The 23,658-nt window shown below is 53.5% G+C and overlaps 8 protein-coding genes across 8 annotated transcripts; 3 read left to right on the top strand and 5 right to left on the bottom strand.

Moving 5' to 3' along the window:
* Positions 1-405: 405 nt before the first annotated feature.
* On the bottom strand, positions 406-1,913 carry J4E93_004506 (uncharacterized protein; the record flags this gene model as incomplete). Its single annotated transcript, XM_049342434.1, has 4 exons — positions 406-718; positions 771-1,580; positions 1,648-1,728; positions 1,852-1,913. 4 exons carry the CDS (start codon positions 1,911-1,913, stop codon positions 406-408), a joined length of 1,266 nt encoding a protein of 421 aa, XP_049200586.1.
* A 1,493-nt stretch (positions 1,914-3,406) lies between these two features.
* J4E93_004505 (uncharacterized protein) lies at positions 3,407-4,771 on the bottom strand (the record flags this gene model as incomplete). The annotated part of the gene is made up of 1 exon (XM_049342433.1): positions 3,407-4,771. The coding sequence occupies one exon, from the start codon at positions 4,769-4,771 to the stop codon at positions 3,407-3,409; it is 1,365 nt and encodes a 454-aa protein (XP_049200585.1).
* A 2,265-nt stretch (positions 4,772-7,036) lies between these two features.
* On the top strand, positions 7,037-8,125 carry J4E93_004504 (uncharacterized protein; the record flags this gene model as incomplete). The annotated part of the gene is made up of 1 exon (XM_049342432.1): positions 7,037-8,125. One exon carries the CDS (start codon positions 7,037-7,039, stop codon positions 8,123-8,125), a length of 1,089 nt encoding a protein of 362 aa, XP_049200584.1.
* Positions 8,126-8,692: 567 nt separating this feature from the next.
* Positions 8,693-9,529, top strand: J4E93_004503 (uncharacterized protein; the record flags this gene model as incomplete). Its single annotated transcript, XM_049342431.1, has 2 exons — positions 8,693-8,723; positions 8,781-9,529. The coding sequence occupies 2 exons, from the start codon at positions 8,693-8,695 to the stop codon at positions 9,527-9,529; spliced, it is 780 nt and encodes a 259-aa protein (XP_049200583.1).
* Positions 9,530-10,969: 1,440 nt separating this feature from the next.
* On the bottom strand, positions 10,970-12,808 carry J4E93_004502 (uncharacterized protein; the record flags this gene model as incomplete). Its single annotated transcript, XM_049342430.1, has 4 exons — positions 10,970-11,526; positions 11,576-12,565; positions 12,630-12,677; positions 12,748-12,808. 4 exons carry the CDS (start codon positions 12,806-12,808, stop codon positions 10,970-10,972), a joined length of 1,656 nt encoding a protein of 551 aa, XP_049200582.1.
* A 3,808-nt stretch (positions 12,809-16,616) lies between these two features.
* J4E93_004501 (uncharacterized protein) lies at positions 16,617-17,343 on the top strand (the record flags this gene model as incomplete). The annotated part of the gene is made up of 3 exons (XM_049342429.1): positions 16,617-16,945; positions 17,096-17,200; positions 17,250-17,343. The coding sequence occupies 3 exons, from the start codon at positions 16,617-16,619 to the stop codon at positions 17,341-17,343; spliced, it is 528 nt and encodes a 175-aa protein (XP_049200581.1).
* A 2,651-nt stretch (positions 17,344-19,994) lies between these two features.
* Positions 19,995-21,867, bottom strand: J4E93_004500 (uncharacterized protein; the record flags this gene model as incomplete). The annotated part of the gene is made up of 3 exons (XM_049342428.1): positions 19,995-21,040; positions 21,093-21,685; positions 21,731-21,867. The coding sequence occupies 3 exons, from the start codon at positions 21,865-21,867 to the stop codon at positions 19,995-19,997; spliced, it is 1,776 nt and encodes a 591-aa protein (XP_049200580.1).
* Positions 21,868-22,427: 560 nt separating this feature from the next.
* J4E93_004499 (uncharacterized protein) lies at positions 22,428-23,272 on the bottom strand (the record flags this gene model as incomplete). Its single annotated transcript, XM_049342427.1, has 4 exons — positions 22,428-22,776; positions 22,827-22,927; positions 22,976-23,110; positions 23,252-23,272. 4 exons carry the CDS (start codon positions 23,270-23,272, stop codon positions 22,428-22,430), a joined length of 606 nt encoding a protein of 201 aa, XP_049200579.1.
* Positions 23,273-23,658: the final 386 nt, after the last annotated feature.

Genomic DNA, 23,658 nt, shown 5'->3' with positions numbered 1-23,658 from the left:
GCAAGCGGCGCCCTTTGGCTGGGAATTTGGGGAAGAACTGGAGCCGACAACGTGCTTTTTGTGGAGAGAGAGCGAACTATTGGCGGCGTTGTTGTGCGCTGTCGCATAAGGTGTTCCGTTGGCGGCTGGCGGTAAGTTCTCCAGCTGGAAGGTCATACCAGTCGGAAGCGGTGCAACGGTTGGCGGACATCACGCGATCGCATGTCCCGGTGGTTCGCGCGACTTGCTTTTCTCACGTTGCAGAATACCTGAGCTCCGAATGCGCGCAAATGTATTCTGGTATATAGCCTATCAACAACTGAATAATGTGCGTTACCTTACTCGTGTATATGGCCCCGTCTATTCAGGACTCTAGGTGTCATCCCAATCACCCGGAGGTTGATAAGTCACCGTCCCATTCCGCTCCTAACAAAGACGGCCGAACTTATACTCCACCTGCCCGTTCCTAATTGCCGGAAAGACGCCAGCGTCGATAAGTCGGAATGCGTCCCATTCAGCCGCACCCTCCGTCTTGAAGTTCCACCAGAACCAGCCCTGAGTCTTGCTCTCGAAAGCGGCGATCTGGGCTTCAATGTAACGTCGGCTGTCGTCCTTGTAGGAAGCTGACCACCGTGATAGGTCGTTCTGCCAATCGCAAGATCCAATCCTGGAGCTGCCTGGGAGGGTTCCATCGTAGCGGGCGCCACGGTCGAAGCCGTTGAGGTACTTTGCGCAATCGCTGGTACACGTTAGTAGACGTCTCATAAACTGTAAGAATGCGGACTGCTCACGTCATAGCCGATGTCCACTCGCCAACAAACGTCCATTTGTCCGCACCGTTGATAGTCTGAGAGTTGCTGCAAGCGTAGCGTGCGTGGTCCGCAGGTGACATGCGGAGGAGATTGCTGTCAAACACTTGATATTCGTGGTGGTCAACCGCGACGTTTACCGCGTTCGCATCCGAAGGAGTGAGGAAACCGTTCCACGTGTTCGGAGGCTTGAACCCGTCGTGAATGATCACTGGGGTATCGGAAACCTCACGAACCTGACCGTACCCATCGCGATAGAACTGTCTGGTTACGTCTTCGCTGATACCAGTGTACAACGCGGGCTCGTTGAGTAGTTGAATACCAACGACGACGTCCTGGTACTCTGTCCGAGCATACTTTTGCGAGATTGTCCGTAGAACTTGGACAGTCTGCTTTACGGTGTCGCCGCGTTGCCATCCAGGGTAGTCCATTCGTTGGCCGGAGTTGTCGAATCCGTTCTGAGAGCCTGGTGCACCATGGAGGTCGATGATGATCTTCAGCCCTAGACTTCGTGACCAGTCGATAGCAGCGTCGATGTAGACACTCGCACCGCTGACATAAGGTGTACCAAAAGTGTCGTATGCCCAGAACCCGATGGGGATACGAACGACATTGAAGCCTGACTGCTTGATCTTGTTGAAGTCGTGCCATGATACGAACGAGTCCCAGTGCTTGCGTAGGATGCTTCCCGCCGCATCTCTACCAAGCTTCTCACCCAATGTGTATTCGTCAACAATGTCCCTCTGCGGACGGCCTTGGTTCGCTCCATCAAAGATAGAAGGCGTAATCCAACTGCGTAGGGATAGTCAGTAACGCAACTGGTTGGCGATCGGTGGTGAAGACCCTGGGGAATACGTACGGTTCCAAGACCAACCATCCACCAATGTTAACACCGCGAATCTTTTCAGAACCCCACTTGAAGTCGACACCGCGCTTTTCTCTTTAGATGGGTTAGCGGTTGCATCGCGTGTGTGTTGTGATGAGAGGAGTGTCCAATGCGGAAGTGACTGCTCTTCGCCGGAAAAGGAAAGATGTTCTTCTCCGCATCGTGCGCGTGACTTACGTTGGAGCAGCAACGGCGGCGGCGCATAGCGATAACGCAGCAAGTGCACGACCGATAATCATGTTGTCGAGTAGTATTGTTGGAAATCAAGGGTAGCAGTACAGGCGCTGAAGATGTAGTGGCACTCAATCCAAATAAGATGTGATGGTATGTCTGTAGATGGGTACCAAGTCAGTGCATTTAACAAGTTGCCGAGCGAACACTGTGGATGCGGCCAAGGTGGAGTTTGCGCGGTTTCCTTGGAGGCAGCGAACTCGATGGAGTCGCGACTGCTGTGTTATGTCCATGTGACGGATGTCCTCTAGTCCGAACTGGGCATCTAAGTTGGCAAGCCCACGGGTCTCCTGGATTTTGATTGGTGTTGGGCCCTCCGATCTAACTAGAAACGTAATCTGGGGGACTGTAGTGAACGTCTTCCCCCGGAAACGCGGATCGGGATAGAAAGCTACATGGATGACGACGCGGTCAGGAGGCGAGTTTGCTCAGCACGCCGAGGCGCATGTGACGCGTTCACACGAATGAAAGGCGTACATCGCACTCAGATTCTGGTAGCGATGAGCATTCTAAACTAGACATCTTGTAGTGCATACTCGCACACGAGATGTGACTGCCGTGGAGAAGCCTCGAGTAGAAAAATTTGCCGTGGAGTGATCATCAGCCATGGTGAATTTTGCAGCGGTGTAGGTAGTTGCTTGAGTCTGAAACACCTGATCAACTTGGACCCCTTCTAACGCACCAAGCGGCTTGTGGGATGCGAGCCTAAAGCGTTCGGAGTAAAGTTAGTACCGCGTGTTAGTACTCAGAGAGGCTGTTCCTGACGATCTTGGAACCTAAGATGCGTGGCATGGACCATCTGACCCCAGATCTGCAGACTAATCTTTTGGCAACCTATTACATCGTCGAAGAGAGATCGCAACTCGCTCGCCTATCTCCATGCGTTGTTCCAGGCCATCAGAGGAAACCTGTTGGCAAGCGGGGTTGCGGTGTTTGCTCCGCGCCTCCTATGTCTACTTCTCGGTGCATGACGTAGTGATGGCATTGTAAAAGGCGCTCATTAGTGTTCTGATACCAATGAACTCTGTTGCTGCGACTGCACTGGCGGTGCAAATCTTGGGAAAAGAGAGTTGTAAAAGGGGTTTGATTGCACGCAGCATGCATCTCCCGGGTGAAGTAGCGATTGGACCTGAACGTGCAGTGATTGATTGGGGTGAGCGCCGGAGATGATGCAGGAGCAAATGCCATCGCCACATAGGGATGAGATGGAACCCTGTTTCGAAGACCCAATGGGTCGCTTGACAGTGAGATGCCGATGCAGCGATGCAAGCGGTGGCGAGCGGAGATGGACGTGTGGTGGAAGACAGACGGGAGAGTGCGATCAAGGTGTGGCGTGGCGCCTCCCGGCCAGTTGCAGGGTCTAGGTGTCGGGCAACAACGGCAGTGGGGACGCAGCCGAGGCAATGACGCCATGTATCACGACTCACAGCACGCAGAGTGCAACCGACTACATGTCTGTGTATGCGGCCGATGTTCGGAGAGACTATCCTATCCACCGTGTCTAGTTCTTTGCTAGCACCCATCCGCCGAGCCAGAGAAAACCCGGGACGGCAGTGATAGCAGACAGCGCGCCCAAGACGGCCGCCATAGTTCCCCAGCCGCTGTCCTCCGTGAGAAACCCGGCCAACAAAGGTCCCGCCATGCAGCCTGCAGCGAACGCGCAATTGTATAGTGCGTAGGCCTGCGCAAATGCACCACCCTGGCCGAATCCCGGGCGTCCGTTTGCGATCATCTTCCTTTCCTTGGCCTCAGCGACAGCCGATACCTCTGCCATGACCGGCGCGAACGTCATGCCCACAAAGAGCCCCGTGACCGCCAGCAACGCGCATAGCAACACCTTGTCCTTCATCGTGTTCTCATCAACAAATCGGAGGCAGACGAGTGGAGGGCAACCGCCCAGAAAGCCGGCGACGACCACATGGCGCCCTCCGTATCTGTCGCTCAACCACCCCCACAGCGGCGAAAGGAGACTGGGTATGACTATCGGAAGGAAAAGAAGTGCAGCGCCTGTCGAGGTCCAATTGAATGTGTTGGCGGCGTGGATGGCGAGGACGGAGTCGAAGGCCGTCAACAATATTGCTTGAATGAGCGCACAGAATAGCGATGCAAGCAAGCGTCGGGAATACAGGAGTGAAAGCACTGGAGGAAGGCGATCGCGCACTCGTTGCGGGGGCGCACTTTCTTGTTGCGCTTCAGCAGATGCTGCGTCTTGCTGAGTTGTCGCCTTCTTAAGCACTAAGCTGTCGCTTCGACTTGCGAGGGTGATGGAGGCTGTTTCTTTCCCCTCCGAGCATGCGTCTCCCTCATTAGATGAGCGTCCCATGACCGTTGCGTCCCATCTCGCAGCCACCTTCTTCTCCACGAGCAACAGTCTGAGAATCACATCCAAGCCGACCAATGCATAGCACATGCCGAAGACGGCATTATAACCAGCCTTGTCGTAGACTATGCCACCGAGTAGAGGCGATATGAGCATTCCGATCGACATGCCTATGGTCAGCCACCCAGTAGCCGTTGCGAGTCGTTCCTGGGGCACCGTATCAGCCAACAAGGCCAGGCCAACGACCCATACCACAGCTGCCGAAGCCCCCTGCAGGAGCCTTCCGACAATCAAAGCGCCAGTCGAGTTGCCAAGGTTCAGCAGGATTGTAGCTCCTAGGAGAACGAACAAGCCCAGAAGAAGCGGAAAGCGACGCGTCGACCCACGGTCCGCAAGCCATCCGCATATGGGAGAGAATGCAAGAAGAGCGGCGCCATATACGGCAACAAGTACCGAGACCCAGTATTGAACTTGGTCCTCCTCAACGTGACTACGCGAACGTATTGCGAATGGGATGACGGGTACAATGACGCCGTACAGAAACATGTCCTTCTTGAATCAGCTCTTGTTCTACACCTAGCTACAACTGGATCGAAGACTTACTGTGAAGACGGCCAAGGAAACAGTCCCGATGATGAATGCATCTGAGCTTCTAACCTTGAGCATAACTGGCGGTTTAGATCCATGCTGCGTCAATGACGACAGCCATGAGGAAGTCGACATGCTGTTCTGTGTTGCTATTGCTCGAGGCGCCGCGGAATTTATTTGTACAACAGTCCCCCTATGAGGACCCGGAGCAGTACCACGGTTCTCATGCGGCCCTTCATCCAAACGATCGTCCATGGATGCGAAGATTGCGCTGCGACGATCACGTCCATACCACGCGTACCTGTCCTCTCGGCTCTATCACTGACTATCAGCAATGCATGTTGCTGCGATTCAAAAGATTGCAGGTCGATAGTGGACGATGCGATGCAGTATTCGTGGCGTGAGTTGGTGCTCATGCAACGGCTGTCTTCGTGGCGTGATCGCAGCCTCGTTTTTGCCGCGGCCTTGACTAGCGTATTTCCTGCATGGGACCCACCCGTGGACCTCCACAGACCTCTTCTCTAGAAGCAGGTCTCCAATTGCCTCGTCGCGCACAGTGTCATTCAAGTGCACTACAGATTGACCTTTACTTTTCCATGAGCGAGTAATGTCCGGCCATGTGTGGAACATCGTGGCAGCCACGGAAGAGCCGTATCGTGCCACGTGCCTCAGCTGTGCGGAAGATACATCATGCCGACGGAGAACGGACTGCATGGTCATTTGCTCCGGACCAATCTACGACTGATTGCAATGCTTTTGCTGGTAGAGTGCCGCCTCATCTTGGGGCGCGTGTGAGTAGCCATGATAAACTGACCAGACTATTCGGCGATGCAAGCGCATGTACATCGTATTGCGCAGCTGGCACGTATCGTACGTGTTGCGATGGGTGATACAAAACCTGCGTCCATGTCTCCGTACCGGATAGTGAGTGGATTCTCAAGATATGTACTGGAAGAGCTTGTACCTCGTTAGAACGCTGGGGTGGACGTACTGCGACATTTCGGCCTCAGCCTCGCCAAGTGGGCATCTCTTGCCATTATATATTGATTTCCCACCCTCGGCTCTGTCGGCATACTAAACCTTACGATATGATCCATGACATCACCGTTAGTTGGTTCTCTTTGCTTCTTTCTGATCTCCTATCTGTATCGCCATCACAAGTCGCCGAACCTTTCCACCAACAGTCTTGCTTATTCCATCGGCACGTCTTGAACCATGTACTTTGGCCTTGTCTTGGTGAACATCTACCTGTGTTCTGTGAGCTTCAAGTAGGGTGTGTAACCACACAGAATGCCATTACGGTGACTAAAAGGATGCATTACGCCAGAAGCTGGTCACCTCTTGGATTGGCTGGTCAAGCACTCACATTCTTTCCTTAGCTGTCTCAAACACATTGGACGTTTCCAGAAAGAAATATGGAAAGCCGCGCTCTGTAGTCGGGCGGTTTCATGTGGCAACTACCGACTTCACTTTCCACCGGTTCCATCAGTGCCTTGCATTACCATCCGATCTCATGTACGCTTGAGGATCAAATGCCCAGCCCCGTCAACGAAGTACGAAAACGAATGACTGGTAAGACTCCATAGTCGTAAGATCTTGCAGACTTGCGTTCTGATAGTAACGTCGACTTCAACGCGCATATTCAGTTTACCCTTGTATGAGGTGCGCCTTCGTGAAGGCCGGCCGCATTTGACCACTGTGCTGATGGACCCAGCTTCTATCCATTTTAACGAGCCATGCGATATCTCTTCTACTCTACTTCACGCCTCTTTCTTTGAGGCCCCATCGTGAGAAGAGGGCTTGCCACCGTTATCTCATTGGTATTATGGGAGTTGGGAGTGGCTCGTCGTTCACGGGTCGTCGCAGTACCGTGGTCATTCACTTGAAACTCCACTATTACGTCATATTGTGGCAGCCTGGACCTGAACTCGCTTCTACTGTCTGAGACAAGAAGAACATTAACGCACAGACACAGATGACCCTTGCTCACGCAGAGCCGCAGCAAACTGTCGCATACAGCAACTCGTCCACTAAACCACGACGCTCAACTCCCACGGCTCCTCCAAGATGGTACGATCCAACCCTGCCACGCCTGTTCTGAGCACATGCGCACACGCCGTACCGACCACTCTTGCTTCCAGGCTCCCATCGCCGCAGCTCTGCCCATCATGCATGATAATTTCACAAATCCGAGACATCGAGGCTGTACAGGAACAGTTTGACATGCGCGGTGGTCTTTTCCAGTCTAAAGAAGGTGGGAAAGGCGACCATGCGAGCGCTGGCCACAAGGCCGTCAGAAGGGACTGGCGCAGGGCAAAAATTGCACTGACCAATACTGTGGAATTGTTCGAAGACCTACTCAACGACATAAGTGTGCCTGACCAGGACCTGGCGAAACTGAGAGAAGCGCTTAATGTGTGGGACGAGAAGAAGGTCTTGCTAGGTAGAGTGCCGGGTCTAAGATATGTTGACGGTGCAGAAGAGGGAGAGCCAACCGAGTTGGAGAAGGAGGGTGCGCGTTTGTTGATGGTATGGTTGAGAATGGTGATCGAGAAAGAGATGAAAGAAGAGTGGAGAGACGAGGGAATATCAGCCATATCCGCAACAGTATTGAACGAACCGCAGCAGGTGCTCACGATACCGGAGTCAACTGGATTGGATCCGTTAGTGGAAGCTATGCGCAGTCAGCCACCGGAGTCTCAGTGGATTTCAGCACCAGAACCGGCATCGGAAGAAAGTTCAGACGCACATACCACAGCCATAGCAATGACTGCGACCCCGCTGGCATCCCAGCTTAACTTCGCGATCCCCGGATCGATCCTCAAGCGCCCACGCACACGCACCATCCCAGGCAGCCAACCCACATCACCATCGCCTAAACGGGTCCGCACAACAGATTCGGTGACTATATCACCCGAGCATCTTTACGTCGTCAATCCCTCGCCGTTTCAGCCGCTCTCTCGCACCGCAGTTGTGCTGCCCCACGCCGACCACACTCTTGCCGACTACCATCGCCCGCGACCTAAGTTCCATCGCACAACGCCAGCCTACACACCTGGCGTATGGGCATCGGAGGCTTTCAGTAAAAAGGTAGATACTAGCTTCCGTGGCATATCGCGCGAGGACATGGAGAAGCACTACGATGATGAGTCGGCAGAACAAGAGCAGGAGCAGATGTTGGCGGATAAGCTGAAGGAGACGAGCAGAGGCTGGGTGGCGCTTTGGTGGGCGAACAAAATTGCTCCGCACTTGGACCTGGAAAAGCTGAAGATGGAAATGTTGGCACGAAGTGGGGAGACGGAAGTGAGGTAGACCACCGCACTTGGCTGTGGTGTGCGAGGGTGTGCGAAGCTCAGGGTCGTGATTGCCGCTACGAAACTGAGGATTTGACCTTTGGGAAAACACTAGGATTTGAGCCTACTTGGGTCGGAGTGAACATTCTGGGAACTGTTTAAGACGCTTGTATACCCCTAGACATGATGAGAACGGGCGCGCGATATTGACCGGTTTCTGGGGATCCGGTGCGCCTTCCAAGGTCTGCTTTGTTTTCGTTTAGTTAGCCTGGGGAGCGAAGCCGCCTAGCATTTGTTTCACGTGCGAAAGCTCATGACGCTGCCGAAGGATTGCTGGTGATAGAAGCGAAATTGGATTCCAAGCATGAGCGAGCATAGCGCCGTGTTGGACGCAAAGCTGGGGCGAGGTGATGGGGCAGCGCGTCGTCGCGTCAGGCGTTCCTGCCGTAGCGCGAACACCCCAGTCGGGAAGATCTCCGCGGCTACGTCACAATGGTCTTTCTAGAAACCTTAAATGTAAACACTCCCTCTCCATAGCACATGCATCTCTATTGTAGCGGAGGCCACGACACGAATTAAAATCAATATGCCTGCTACACAACCCAGCGCGAATATAGGTGAGTTCATGGACACCTCCAGCTAGCTTATTGTGACGTTCTAACCGATTGCACTAGCGCAGGAACGGAGCCGAGAGGAGAACAGCGAAGTGGAACTGGGAACAGAATCGGAAGCTGAGAGCTCAGGCGCAGAGAACACCGACGAAGAAGACCCCGAAGCGCTGCTCGAAGAAGTGAAAGCAGACCAAGCTAAAGAAGAAGAAAAAGTCAAGGCTGCCGCCGAAAAGCTTGGGGACAGAGAGCGCAAAGTAGGTGACATACGCGGAAAGTGGAATCTCTACTCCGCGCAATGGGTGGAAAAATATGTAAGCGAGGATGGCCAAGACCTCGAAGATACCGACTGGACCGACGGTGTCGGAAGCATCGAGTTTGGAAAGCACCTCATCGTCGAAGATTTTGGTCCCTATGCTGGCAATATGGGCATGCAACTCGAAATCTGGGGTGGGCCTGTAGACGCCCAGGCGACCACGTTCAACAAACCAAAATATACATCCACGCATCCCGAAAGCGTCCAGCTCTTCGATGAGGGTGAAGAAGACCAGATCTACGTCGAACTCAACTTTCTCGGCGATGGCTACTTGGAGTTGCGCATGGATGGCATCTACTTTGCTGGGATCATGGTCCAAGATCGGAAAGCTGTGAAGCGCGCAGCCGAGGAATTTGATGACGAGTGGCGTAATTGCAAGTATACCAGGCATACGCACCCGTCGAATATGTTCGCGGGTTTTGGAGTTGACTTGGAAGACTCTGATTCTGGGAGCTTTGACGAGAGCGACGATGAGGACGATGACGAAGATGGAGAATGAGAAAGCATGCGATCTCTGAATTTGTAAAAACTTCAACCTTACCATCTACAACTTTGTAATATCTCCTTTTGGTTTTGCAGTGCGAGGATCCCTGATCGTGAGTTAGACGTGTGATGACGATGTGGCGTTGGGCCGGAGGCAATGCACTACTCTTGGTGGACCAAAAACAATGCAACGTGCTGCGCCTTAGTCACATGACACCCACGTTCTATTCTGCACACGTGCCCGCCCAGATTTCAGCTGCTACATAGCCATCACACTCTCTTCTCGAACAATGCAGCGCGTCTCAGCGCGACACTCAACCTGACCCTAAACACCACATTGTCTCTTTCTCCATTAACGATTCTACGTCTCTCATCTGCGCATAGAACTGCATTATCAGATAATCGAACCGTAATCCACTCCCTGAAGTGCTTAAACCAGAAGAGCTTTGCTCCGTGTCGGTATGGCGACGCAACATAAGCACGACGGTCCGAGAGGGTTTGGTCCGCATACTGGTATGATGTCACGACTCTTGTTGAGATGAAAGCTTACATACTCTCAAAGAGACGCCGGTTGTAAAGAACGAAGAAGAGCGCGAAGATGAAGAAACAGAAATGGACGACGAAGAGGATTACGACGGCCTTGGAGAACCTGAAGACGTATATCACCAAAAAGCTATTGCCGAACACAAGACCAAAGCAACCCGTTTCGAAGATCAAGCTCAAGCTCTCAAGGAAAGACTACGAAGTGGCGAGAAGATACCCCTGGGAGACATTAGCGGCAACTACACGCTTTACTCGTCTCAACATTTGGATTCTACGCTCAGAATCCAGAACAGTGGTGGGAAAAGAGAGATAACATCGATGATTGGGAAGCCGGAATCCTCAAAATTGGTAGGCAACACTTGGAGCCAATGTTACCTAAAGGTGATACAGAGACTGGAGTCAGACTCAATCTCATGGACGAACCGGAGGACGGGTTTTGGATGAATGTCAACAACCCTCCGCAGTTCGCATCACAAGACCCTGTTGAAATGACAGCCTATGGCACTGTGGCACTGGACCCCTTTGATTGTAAAGTCACGTTCTTGGGTGAGGGTGTTTTGGAGCTCTGCTTTCCAGGCAACCAATTGAGGTGCAAAGGATTGCGTGGCTATGTGCGTTACGTTGGTGTCTGGGGTGCGATGGACGACTCAGATGACGAGTTTGATTATGATTCGGAACCTTTTGGATACTGAGCAAGAACGATGATAAGCCGGGGACTTGTTGCTGTGCTATTGGTAACTGCAAGAGCGAACAAGACCTTGCCGAGACTTGTGGTCACCAGCATAGCGAAGTCGCGAATAGAATAAGTCAACGATGAGCCCCCAATAGCGTAAATTCATTAGCAACAAAGATCTTGTCATCGCAACGTATCCAAATCATGATCACACCCCCATTCTCAACGGCATCCCAGCGCCTATCTCAGCGGTCGTCCGTCTGTGACCTCTCCGTACGTCGGATCGTCGTACTCTCCAAAGCAAGCGAAATCGTAGTCCGCAAGCTCAATCTGTTTTTGCTGGACCTTCAGGAATGTCTCCATCTCGCACCACCCGTCGTCTCTATCGCCACATTCCTTGTGACTGCGACCCAGTGGAATAGTCCTCTGATTGAGAATGAAATGAACGTAGCTCGTCGGCGGCCCATCAAGGTAGATCTTCTCGTCCGTCCGGTTAGGATTGACGGGCGCAGGTGCCTTTATGACTTCGATATCGAGGCGACCAGCGAAGGGTTGGAGGTGCGAGAGGATGAATTCGCGGGGCGTCTTGATGTGGGTTGTGGGGAGTACCTCGCTGAACTGCGTGATGCCGAATGCAACAAGAATACTGATGATGCCGGCGTCGTGACTAAAGTCTAGGTTCAGGTTCTGGTCGATGGGAAAGGTGACCGTGTTATTGTCAAGGGTTACGTTGATTTGGGCAGAAGGGGAGGTGATAACGTGGTGCTGCATGCGGGCAAGGACTTCCTCCACGTAGCCTGTGCAGTATTAGTATAGTGAGGTAGCAGAGGCATCGTCAATCCTTACCAATTCCGATAGCACGACCGACTGAAGAGCCAAATCCTGTGCCTGCCTGGAATGAAAGATCCAGGGCGTACTCGTAGCCTTCCCACTCCTCGTAGGTGAACAGGCCGCACCAGTGAGAGAAGCCAAGCGAAATTGTCTCGTACGAACACAAAGCTTGAGCGTTGTACGTATCAGTGATTGTCCAGTCAAGGTCACCAGTGATATTGCTTCTGAACCTCTGGTGAGCATCATGAAGGTACACGCCGATCCATTCCATGAGCCCTTGTCGCGCCGTCGGCCAACTCGAATGGTTGCACTGCTTGTAGCCAGCAAGCGTATTGTTGAAGCCAGGCGCCTCAATTGCCAGCTCAAGCGTCGCATTTTGCGCCCAGCCTAGACCGAAAAAGCCCGCGAGGAAGTACTCCGCCGACTCGGTCATGCGTCGTTGGGTTGTACTCCGGACGATAACCTTGCTTCCATTGTTGGGATACAAGTGGCCATATTGGTAGTAGTGCAGCGTACCAGAAGTGAACAGCTCTTGCTTGCCATTGGGAACGAGAATCTCAGCGCCTAGTAGGAACTGCCAATCGTTGAGGAACGAAAGGGGTCCGTGGCCTGTGAACTTACCAGACGCGTCCGTGAGCTTCTTCCCTAAAGTCCGCTCTGCAGCTTCACCACTGACTTCGGGGTACCGACTTCCATGGCGATGAACCATGTTGAGCCATGTTACGTTGGTGCCAGGCGGTATCGAGTACTCGTTTACTCCGAAGCCTCGAGGATTAGGAAAGTAAGGGCTGATGTTTGCCATACTTTGGAATATGTTCTTGTTTTCCGCATTGCCAGCAATGGGGATTTGTGTTTCCAGAGGCGTATTTGGAATGTATGACACGCCGGCAAAAGGTGCTAGGTTTGTCTGCGCCATGAATGGGGCAGCGCCGGTCTTGGTAGGACCTTGGAAGTGCCCATCGTCCGTGACAAAGTAGTCTGGAACAGATGACTTTGTTGGTATTGCTGTGCGGTTGTTAGTTGCTGCTTCAATCTGCTGGCCTAATCAATAAGATTGGGAAGTACCGACACTTCACATCCTGTTCGCCTCGAAAAGGTACTTGAGCCCCAGATCGACCTGTTCATGATTAGCATTGTTATTTTAAGCCACAGCAACAGTAGGTGGCTAGTGGGTGAGGCGTACGCACCGAGATTGGCCGGGCTAAACGAGTTGAGGAGCTGCAGCGAAAGCTCGAGGATGCCGTGCATGGTGGGGTAGCTGCGAGCTCTTACTCAGCAACGTGCAAAGTCCAGATCTAATGAGGTAGGTGCGATTGATCTTCTGCAAACAAGCCACCGCTTCACTACACGTCGCTGTCGCTACACTGGAGTTTTCGCGTCGAGATTGTTAAGAGACAGCTTGAGCTTGGGCCAGGGGTTGGAGTTGGCAGTGACGCAATGCCGAGGGCTGTCCAACACGGTATCCTGGGCCATATCGCCCACATGGGCGTTTCGCATTCCGCTCACGCTCGAGAGTTGAGAAACGTGTACTGCGGTCGAACTGTTCTTAGTGCACTATAGTGATGTCTTCAATCATCACGTATAGGATACAGAAAGTTCAAGGCATGCGTCCTTATGTATGATAGCACAGCTGCGAACAGATGACACGCCGTGCGGCTCATTATTCGTGACTTTGAATCGCAATTACATGGTTGATGTACCTCCAGGACTTGATATGAGGCGGGAAGGCTAGATGAGGGTGAGGCTTAATGCCGCGACACCAGATTGTCTCGACGAACCCTTATCTGGAGATTGCGGTCAACTACATTCACACAACTGCAGATCGATCGCCGATTTCTGAGAATAATGTTCTCCGAAGATCGTTGATAAATGGCGATCAATAAGAGAATCTAATGAGTTTGTCGGGACCTCGCGTCCGCGCTTCAGTTGCCTCATTAAGTTCCGGTATGGTCTTGACTACTCGGCCACGGAGATGGGCAACGATGATCTTCAGAAAAATATGCTTGTGGGCGCAGGGGATCCGGGGAATCCCCAACTGTCTGGTCTGGAAGTGCCACATCCGAATCAAGTGGGGAAGACTGCTAATCGATATGGCAGCGCTTCATACATACACATCTCTGGTGTCGGTGTGTTCAATGATCTACCTACACCATGTATGACGCCCGTCTCTTCGAATGACGGTCACGTCTTATATCCTGTGAGGGAAATTGGCGGCGGTTCCGAGGTATATATATAGACCTTGTACACCGGAGTTGAGAGCAGTTTTCGTCCAGTGCACAGAGGCATTTGGGTACTGTTTCTTCCAGAGGCCAGGTCCAATATGTATATATCGCATGTTATAGGGACGCGTGGTTGTCGGAGTCCACCACCGGCGAATTTGTCGGTGCCTCGCGTCCAGCTCTTCATGCCCCGTGATGCATACCAGGCGTCCTTTGCGAGTTACATCACCACATCCCAGCGGCGTCACTCTGCAACACAAATCGCCGCACTGTCTCCGAATGCAGCCCTACCGGACATATAAACCGCAGCTCCACAATTACTCGCACGCCGGCACAACAGCGGCGTGTTGTGACTTGGTTCGGCAGCGATTGATTACTGGGTTCGGCAACCTTCCATGATCGAAGTGTCGTGATTGATGTCGCCTTGCTCTGAAATATCAAGTGAGGTGTCGGGCCGAGATAAGTGTATTGGTTGCGTGTACCAGGTGGACCCTGGATAGCAGGAGCATGACTCAGGTACCATCTGCTGGAGAACCACCGAAGAACGAAAAGTGGACACCCTACAGCGAATTGCCGGACCAGCGATGATGCAGAGACAACGGGAAGAGTGCTAGCAGCATGCAAACCGATTGATTGAGTGAAATAAGCGAGCTGTGGTGACCGTTTTGTTGAGTTGGAGATGTCGGAGATGTTGGAGACGTTGGAGTCGGAGGTTTTGCAGAAGAAAGTCAAAGCAGACCAAAGCAAATGGTATCCCAGTGGAAGGACAGTGTGATGCAGTCATACTCCCATGCGAGTCGCGTAGAGATGTTAATTGTCATGATGTCTTGCAGGCGCGTCGGCCTGTCGCTCTCACGTTACAGAGCATGTGTGTCGCCTTGAAACCCCGTGCTGATCGTCGCCGACTGAAAACAGCAGTGGCACGCTGGCAAGGTATGTAGACGCGTGGTGAAGCATGCTGCGCAAGGCCGGACCGAATAAAGCAAAGATAGTAGTTGCAAGGCCGGCATCAGCCGGTCCTACTGGAATACCCGCGGGAAAATGACACTCGTTCCTCAGTCTTGCCCCAAGCAGCCGTGTTCCCGAAGGATCGTCGCGAGGCAGAACAGCGGTGACCTTTGGATGCTTCAGAAAGCTCATCGAGCGCAAGTTGCAACCTAGCGAGATGCGGATCGTACCGGCGAGGTGGAGCTATGCGCGCTGAAACAACTTATTGATAATGGGGAAGCGGCAGGCCACTCAGACGAGTATGTTTTCTCACGTTGGATCGTTCAACGTCATGATCCTGGAGATCGCCGTTGTCCAATGCAGGAGAAGTACAGATTGGACAAAGTGCGACAGAGTCGCGGCGGAGGCGGGAAATGTTCCATCCACTTATGACAGAATCACGGCTGTCATATTGCACGAAAAGAAGCTCTTGGCCCGGCGCGCAAAGGTTGAATAGAAGCACCGTGAGCGGTTGCTCAGCGGCCAGGGTGAGGTGCTGATCAAACGAGAATTTCGTCATTGGTCATGGCATAGTGCGGAGTCAACGCCCACGAGATCTAAGGGTCTCTGGCGCTCGCGAGGGAGTGTGAGAGGCTGGAGACGAGGCTCGAAAAGGGCTTTTGGGTGTGCCGGGCGCTGGCAGTGTGCGTGTCGGTGGTGCCAACGGGCGAGGATTGGTGGCAACGGCAATCTACAAATACCATGCAAGCCAAAGTGGCAGGCCAACGCCGCCGCCGCAGGGTCCCCTTAGCCGATCTTATATATTTCTGGTGCGCAAGCTCGACGAAACGGATGGCGCACAAAGAGGGATCAGCAACCACGCCCAACACGAGCGGCTGGTGATGTGCGCATGGACAGCATGACCCGCAATCAGTCGGTCTGTAACGCGTCGCTGTGCGGTGGGTACAATACCTGGGTAGTTTGGGCGGAGACTGCGCGTGGCCGTGGTGGTGAGGGGGCAACGCTGTCGAGGTGAGGCTGCCTGCTCGCATCGTGACTTTCAACGTTGGACGCAGGCACCGTCGTCGCCGCCCCAGGACGGCGGCCGGAGACGTCAGCGACGACGCCATTGGCGGTTGACGGAACCCACGGCAGTGTTCAGTGATGTCAGCCGCCCGCAACGCGCAGCCGTGCTCAGAGTGCGGTGGGACGTGGCGGAATGGGGCAAGTGATCAGCTCTCCCATGTCTCACAGCTGCTGGCGACGTCATGCACCGCTTTCGGCCTTCATCATGACCTCTGCAGCCGCAGCGCCGCAGCGACGTCTTCAACCCCCTCGCCCGCGCGCACGCCCTGAATCAAGCCGACGACACGGTCCACGCTGCGCTCATCCACTGCCCGCACCACATTCGCCAACACGCCCCAGTTGCCCTCGTCGCAGGCCTGGCAATAGCTGTTCGGCCATCGCAGCGCTAATTGACCGCTTCTAATCATCCGCGCCTCTGGTGGGTGCTTTTGCCCTTGCCGATCAGCAACGCACGCAAACCTTGCCAGCAGCAACACCAGAAGACAGTCACCGCGTGCTCCAGTGTAGGCCTGTACGCCGGCAGTAGCCATACGAGAGCGCTATTGCCTGCTGCCGCCGCCGCCACCCCGAGCTGTCTGCCACGGCTAGGTGTACTCGCTGCGTGCACATTCGACGCCCGCGCGCAGGGATCCTCGTCTCGGGAGACCCTGAAGCATTATCTGGCTTAGCGCCGACAGGGGCCCACCCACTCTAACATCCTTCCACATCAACCGTGTGGCTTTATCTTGGCCTGAATCCACCCACGGCATACTCTTGCCGACGCTCGCCCACCTGGCTCCATCCCTAACCTACACTCTGAGAGCCGCACTATACTGCCTCGTGCCATGAACCCGCACATTTCCATCACCTCCTACCCGTCTACTTCAACGCAAGACGACCGCCGCCCGTCCTACCCCGACGACATGTCGACTTCCTCCTCCAACTCTTCCATCAGCGACCAGGAGATGAAGAACGACCCCACACTACAGGCCCGGCCCCGGCTAGGGAGCAGAAAGTCGAGCGGCACCATCATAATACCCCGCGACAGCCCCAACGTCGAGATGAAGGAGGAAGAGGAGGAGTACGACGACGGCGATGCGCGCACCATGAGCCCCCGCCGGAGTAGCGAAGAGATTGAGAAGATGGGCCAGGACGCTCGCCAAGCTCTGATAGAGTAAGTAACTCAACCCTGCATCTCCACGTACGTCGTGTGCAACCCTGCGACCCCCCTCGGTGTCGCTGTCGCCCACTGTGCTAGCTCTCTCGTTTGTGTGCGCGTTTTTGACTTTCGTCCCAGCCCTTACCAGACTAACCGTTTCGCTAGACAAGCAAAAGCCCTCCAAGCCAGTCTGATGCAGATTGTCGACCGCGTCGAGGTCGTCAAGAACGAACACGAGAAGCTCGAGGGCGGCAACAAGTTCCTCCAATCGTATGTACTCCCCGCATCATCCTTGTGACGACTTGCTAACAGTGCGCAGATATATTGGCGAGCTGATGCAGACCAGCAAGCTCACCTCCACGGGCGCTGGCAAAGCGTCCAAAGTCAAGGGCAAGGGCAGGGTTATCAAATAACAATCAGTCCTCGTACTCCTGCCCACAGGCGCTGTGAGCCTCCACTACGTCGGCATTCCTCCCAGGCCCCGACTCATCATGGATGCCACCCGTCTCTCGAACCCCTACTACCACGCAATCATGATGGTCTACTGTCTCACATACTGACCATCACCACCTCGTTCCAATACACGAAACACGCACGTTGACACCGCGTTTATGAGCATCTGCATAGCGGCACAGGATTGGGGAACCGGCGTTCGTCATTACACTTCGATTCAGCATACAGCTTCTGTCTTACCACCCTTCCGACAACCATTTGAACTCGGCTCCGCTCGGCTCAGTGTTGTCGCGCTCCATTTTGCGATTATACCACGGCACATTGCGCCCTTGACCATTGGTTTTACATTACAATAACTTTACACTTTTACCCGACTGCTTCACGGGGCCATGGCGACTATGGTGTTACGGGAGTTCCTTTTTGTTTCGATTCTATACCATGGCAGGATTCTGTACGGTACCCAAGCACGCTTTGTTTTTGCTACAATGGAAGAGTTGAATCCAACGTCTTCCAGCCTATAGCTGAAGTATCGGTGCTTTGTCTGATACTCGGCGCTATGTAAGGCTTCATCTTATTTGAGAGAAAATTAGAAGTAACATGGTTTGCACGAGCGAATAAGCACAGTGGTTATTCATGCACAGAACCATCGCACAACCGTTTTGTTCCTGCCGCCCAACATTGCCATCACGATGTTTCCATGTAGATGACAACTCCATGACTGCATGTGTACCAGTGCATGTATGCCCAATCTAGCATCGAAACAGGCAGGACCCTGCATGCCCATGCCAGATACGGTGAGCTGCGTAGCAGATGACCCGTCGAAGGCTCCACGAAGGAACACGACAAGGCTGCCGCAACGCAAGAAAAACTGTTCGAGCAGACCCGCACCTCTGCCCCTCTCTTTGTCGGACCATGCTCCAACCCAAAGCACGCAAGACAAGGAAAACTGACAGCCGCCACACTAAGCTTGACTGGACTAAGAAAACCACGCAGACAACGCCCACCTCCCTGGTAATGCACGCCCGTCTCCGCTCTCCGTTGTTCCTACTTTCTTGTTTCTCTCCGCTTGCATCCAAGCGAAAGCGATCGGAATGCCCACGATGAACTAAAGAACCAAAGAACTCTAATCCATCACGCGCAAATCTAACGACTCATGCTTTTTTTTTCTTGCGCCTCTCGCTTGCTTGCCTACGTTCCGCTTTAGCGCGTGGGCGTACACGCGATGGAATCATCAATCATACACAAGCCTCTAGTGTGCGATTCGCCGTTGCAACGTCGTGTCACAGATCTCATGTGTCCGACTTGTGCGCTAAGCCCACGCTGCGGTAATGCAGGTGCTCCACTTTGTTCTGCCGTGGGAAGGCTCACATGTGCTGTGCAGAAGGCAGCATCCATCGCACTTGCCGAGTTGTTACCGGAAGGAAGGAAGCAAGGCAAGTGCAAGGTGGAGGAAGGTTATGGGAATAAATCTTGAAACTCTCTACCTTGCTCGACTCGGGTGTTGGTCCGCGCCTTCTTTCATGCCATGATTGGTGCGGACCCCTTCGATGGAAATGGGAGATTAAGGTGCGGATATTATGATTCGTGGGGGCGAAATTGGCCGCCCTGCGCTTGGGGAGGGGGTTCCGCGACATCAACTTAGCAAGCGAGATAGGTGGGAGTGCTAGTTGCTATCGATAATATTGGGATTGACAAGCTCATGAGCTAAAGCCAAAGGCAGGCCATCGCGCTCGGTGGGCATTGTGTTGTTGTTGTTGTTGTTGTTGTTCATCTTCGGCATCGGTGCGGTGAGGGGAACACGCCGACGATCTTTATCAGCCTTGCATCACGACTTCCCCATCTTGCCCTGGTACTCCGACGACACGCAAATACCACGATAACAACCGCTCATATGCGCCGGCATTCATGTCAATCTCGGTACTGTACTTGCGGAGCTGAACACGTATGCTTCCATGGAGCTCTCGAAAATTTCCACTTTGGTCTCGTCGACTTCCTCTTCTGTAGATCTGAGGAAGGCACTACTGACCCGCAGTTGACATGGCCTCCTGCAGTCGGCGACGGGATGTTGCAGATGAAGTGTGGTGACTAGGTGTACGTGTCCGCACATGAGCTTGTCTGGTCATCGTCTGATCCACGATGCTGTATATGCATGGGGCGAGTCATTTCCCTCCGATCCGGGCATTAGAGACTTGTACATACGTTTGACTGATGTAAAAAGTGGTAATGGAGTATGCCACATCGTCGATGCCTTGGATGTTACACCCACACCGAAGCCGGAAACTTTACACATAGATTGCGGCAAGATATCGTTTGACTACATGTCGGCCTAAAAGATCTTCTTGACCCCTGCGTTCACCAGAGACTTATTGACTGTTAGGTATGAGGGTAGTATGAACTCACACCCATATTCCAGTATACCAAGCATCCACACCAGCTACTGGATCCAGAGGTGTTGGGTAGTCATAACTATTGCCTGGATCATTGACAGAGTATCGTCAAAACAGGAAGAGGTAAGAGCGGATATGGTATGTCACTGGAGAAAGCATCCCAAGCACACCCTGACAAGGCGGCCAAGCGGTGTTTGTCCATACCCTAAGGTCGACTCGCTCTCCTAAGCTTTCATGACATCCACCCATCCTTCTGGCATGACCTTTCCACCCTTATATCCATCAACGAGCCACTGCTCTCCATCGAACCCAAACTCAATCAACGCATCCTCACTTCCCCACTCTCCGTTCCCACTCAACCCGATCGGGACCTTGCCAGTGCCCTTTACGCCATCCACATATGCAATAGGGAATTGTATGCATGGGATTCCTGTGAAGTTGGCCAACCACACATACTCCATGTTCCTGATTTGCATATTGCCGTTCGTCACCCCATGTGAAAGTTCAGCTTCATCAATAGGCCAGCCCGCATTTGGCGTCGTAGGGGTGACGATGATGAGACCAGGATGTTTGCGGAAAAGGTCGGCAAGATGTTCCATGAGCACATTGCGCAGACGCTGGGCAAGCAGGAAGTCAGTTGCTGGGGTCTGTTTCGCCACACTCATGAGAATCCTGTTGGCGGGCGTGAGGTCGTAGATGGACGTCCTGTGTCCTGCTGCGCCTTCGGCCATAATAGTCATTGCGTGAGCCAGTTGACCCTCTGTCAGCAGTGGGATACTGACATCGACTATTTGGTATCCCAATTCTGACTCGAAGTACCGCAGGGCCGATTGACAGGCCTCTTGTACTGGAGGGTCCGCACGGTCGATCCAGGCTTGATATACACCCAGTACTTTGTTTCGAGGCCCAGTGTGCTTCTTGGGTGGGTTGAATAGCGATGAGGGGTATGTCGATGGGTCGGGCTGGGCGAGGACGCGGTATGCGATCTCAAGATCTGACATGTTGCTTGCGAGGGGCCCGCGAACGGTGACGGATTTCCCGGCGTCTGGCATGGGCGCGACGGAGACACGGGAGTGCGATGGCTTCAGACCATATAGACCACAGTAGTTGCTGGGAATTCGGACTGAGCCACCTCCATCAGATCCAATAGCAAAGGGTATCAGGCCATGTCCTACTGCAGACGCAGCGCCTCCCGATGAGCCTCCTGGATAGTATGAACTGTTGTATGGGTTTCGCGGTGTGCCCCAGTTGGGGTTGTTGTTTGTGGTATCTAGATCAGTCAGTATTTTCCATGAAACCGCAGAGCCGACGCTTCCACTCACCCATGCCCATCTCATGCATAGTCAGCGTGCCGACCAAGACGGCGCCTTCCTTCTCAAGCATCTTCGCACACCAGCTCGATTCCTTGTTTCCCCCATGGCTGTAGTCGTAAGTGGTGCCGACATAATGCTTGTATCCCGTGACCTTGAGGTCGTCCTTGACTCCGAACGGCACGCCATCCAGTATGCCCAATGGCTGACCCTGCTTGTACCGTTGCGTGGAGGCTTCTGCAGCTTGTCTGACCATGTCTACTTTGCTGTCCATGAAGGCCGTCGAATAAGGTGAGCGTTGTGCAACATCTCTGCGTATGAGGGGCAGGAGGTGTTCTACTACGTCGGTCGGTGTAAGTGCGCCGCTCGAGTAGGCATCGTGGAAGTCTTTGATCGAGTAGAATCGGTTGGAGGACGTGTGCAGGGCCGATGCGCGAAAGTTGGATTTGTCGGTATAACTAGCGGGAGTATTGTCGGATTCAGGTAGCGGAATCACGGTGGGGTCATAACGCGGGTCGATGCCGTCGAGTTGCCTGCATTCTCGCAAGGAGCTGAAGCCGGCATTGCTCCACAGGATGCCCGGGACCAGCGGTACAGTCGCGACTCTGGAGCTGTTAGCTGGGTGATGAAAGAATTCCGAATTGGCTCACAGATTGGAAAGATAGTGCAGTAGGGCGCCCTTGACTACGGGGTTCTTTCCGGGCGGCGGGGCCTTGTATGGCGCGTCGTGAGGTTTGGGGCGCGGATAGTTGAAGAAGCGCGGGGATGTTTGGCTGCTTCCCGACATCTTGGCTGCGACTGCACGGAACCAATGGCAAGTGAAGCTGAAGGGATATGCAATTGGACCTTGGGTAAAGCTGGTAAATGCTTGTATGTTCCTCCTCCGTCTTTATACGAAATCTTGATAAGCCTCGGGATACCTGAAGCACTGCGCTAGCTTTCACATGATACGGGTTGGGGTGTTTCGTCATTGCGCAAGCTCCAAGACTTCCGATGCTCCCAACGCAAGCAACAACAAAAGAAGCTTTCCGAACAAGGTCCGATACTGATCAAAGCGCACATGAATTCAATTGTGTTTGCTGTCCATTGCTGCTGAGCCATGTGCGAAAGTTGTGTCAGCATGTAGCTATGTAGCTTTCCTTCCCCTTCAAAACTTGTTACCACACCGCAACACCCAAAGGACAAAGATAAAATAGTCGTATGCGTGGCGTCCACCAGCATAGAGCCCTTGAAACTTCAACTCTGAAGGTATAATTGTAGTGACGACCTCTCCCGGGCGTGCGCCTGCCGTCCTACAGGATAGCCGTAGCCTGCATCCCGTGTCCGTTCGAAGCCATTCGTACGCGTCTACTGCTTGCCAGAGACCTGGTCGCCCATGCGGTTGTACTCCTTCTGCATGTTCTCAACCTGCTTCTTCAGGTTCGCCATGTCGCGATCCTTGGCAGCAAGCTCCTCCTTGAGAGCTCCAACCTCGCCAGCACCACCAACGTTCTTCAGCGAAGAGCCCTTCTTGGTGCTGGGGTCACCCTTGAGGGTCTTGACCTCCTCCTCGAGACGGAGAACATCGAGGATCATGACGTAGGTACGGTTGAGGATGAGCGACAGGAAGAGGGTGAAACCGCAAAGGTACATGTTGCGCTGCGAGTAGAACTTGCGGGCCTGGACCTCCATGCGCTCGATGCCTCCAGCAGCAACGCTTCTTGTGTCGTTAGTACAGCACTTTGTAGGTGGGATGCTTTAACTTACGATCCGCGGCCCTGGTCATCTGAGCCAGAGAGCTCAATCTGCACGCGGTATACGCGGTTGACACTGTCAATGAACAGGATCAGGATGAAGATGAACGTAATCTACGCATGTCAGACGGGTGCTCCAGGTGAATACCATGACTTCCATACCTTCATGCCATATTGCAGCTTTGCTATTATAGGGCTCTCCGAAATGAAGGTGAAGAGCTTGCGGCGCCATGTGAAGGGCAGAGGGACGATGAGGGCGCAGAAGATGAGCATCTCCGTCACCAGGAGGAGGAAGACCTAGAAGATGAAGAGTTAGCACAAAGGCCACATACGCGGTTGTAAGGTAAGGCGCGTAGGCGAGCACGCGAGCAGTGACGAGACGACACCATTGGCATCTCTCTCGACAGCTGCTTTCCTGCAAGGAGAGGGGCTGCTTACCAGACTGTAGTAGAGCGTCATGATGGCTACGTGGTATTATTGTCTGGTGTGTGTGTTTGTGTGGGAGCGGGGTTGAGCTGGATCAACAATGGATCTGGGAGGAGCTGGCTTGCGTGTACGTGCAAAGGACCAGCAGAGAGATGAGAATCGTGCGGAGGGCCAGAGAGGATTGCAGGAGGGTTGATGTGAAAGTGGGAACGGGAAACGCGATGTGATGTAGGGGAGCCGCAAGTACCTGGCTGTGACGTATGATCGCAGCTTTCCCAACTTGCTCACTAGCGCATGGGCCGCCGGTCTAGCCTCTTCTAGCCGCATTTGCCCTCACATTTTGAGCGAGTGCTTTTCTCTTTTGAGCAGCAACGCCAACAACGCACGCCAATTCTCAGCCTGGCCGCCTTGCTTGCATA

The sequence above is a fragment of the Alternaria ventricosa genome (assembly GCF_023758065.1).
Source record: "Alternaria ventricosa strain BMP 2768 chromosome Unknown scaffold_6, whole genome shotgun sequence".
Taxonomy (NCBI): domain Eukaryota; kingdom Fungi; phylum Ascomycota; class Dothideomycetes; order Pleosporales; family Pleosporaceae; genus Alternaria; species Alternaria ventricosa.
Note: the sequence above shows the minus strand (reverse complement) of the source record. Positions and strands in the feature narration are given on the sequence as shown.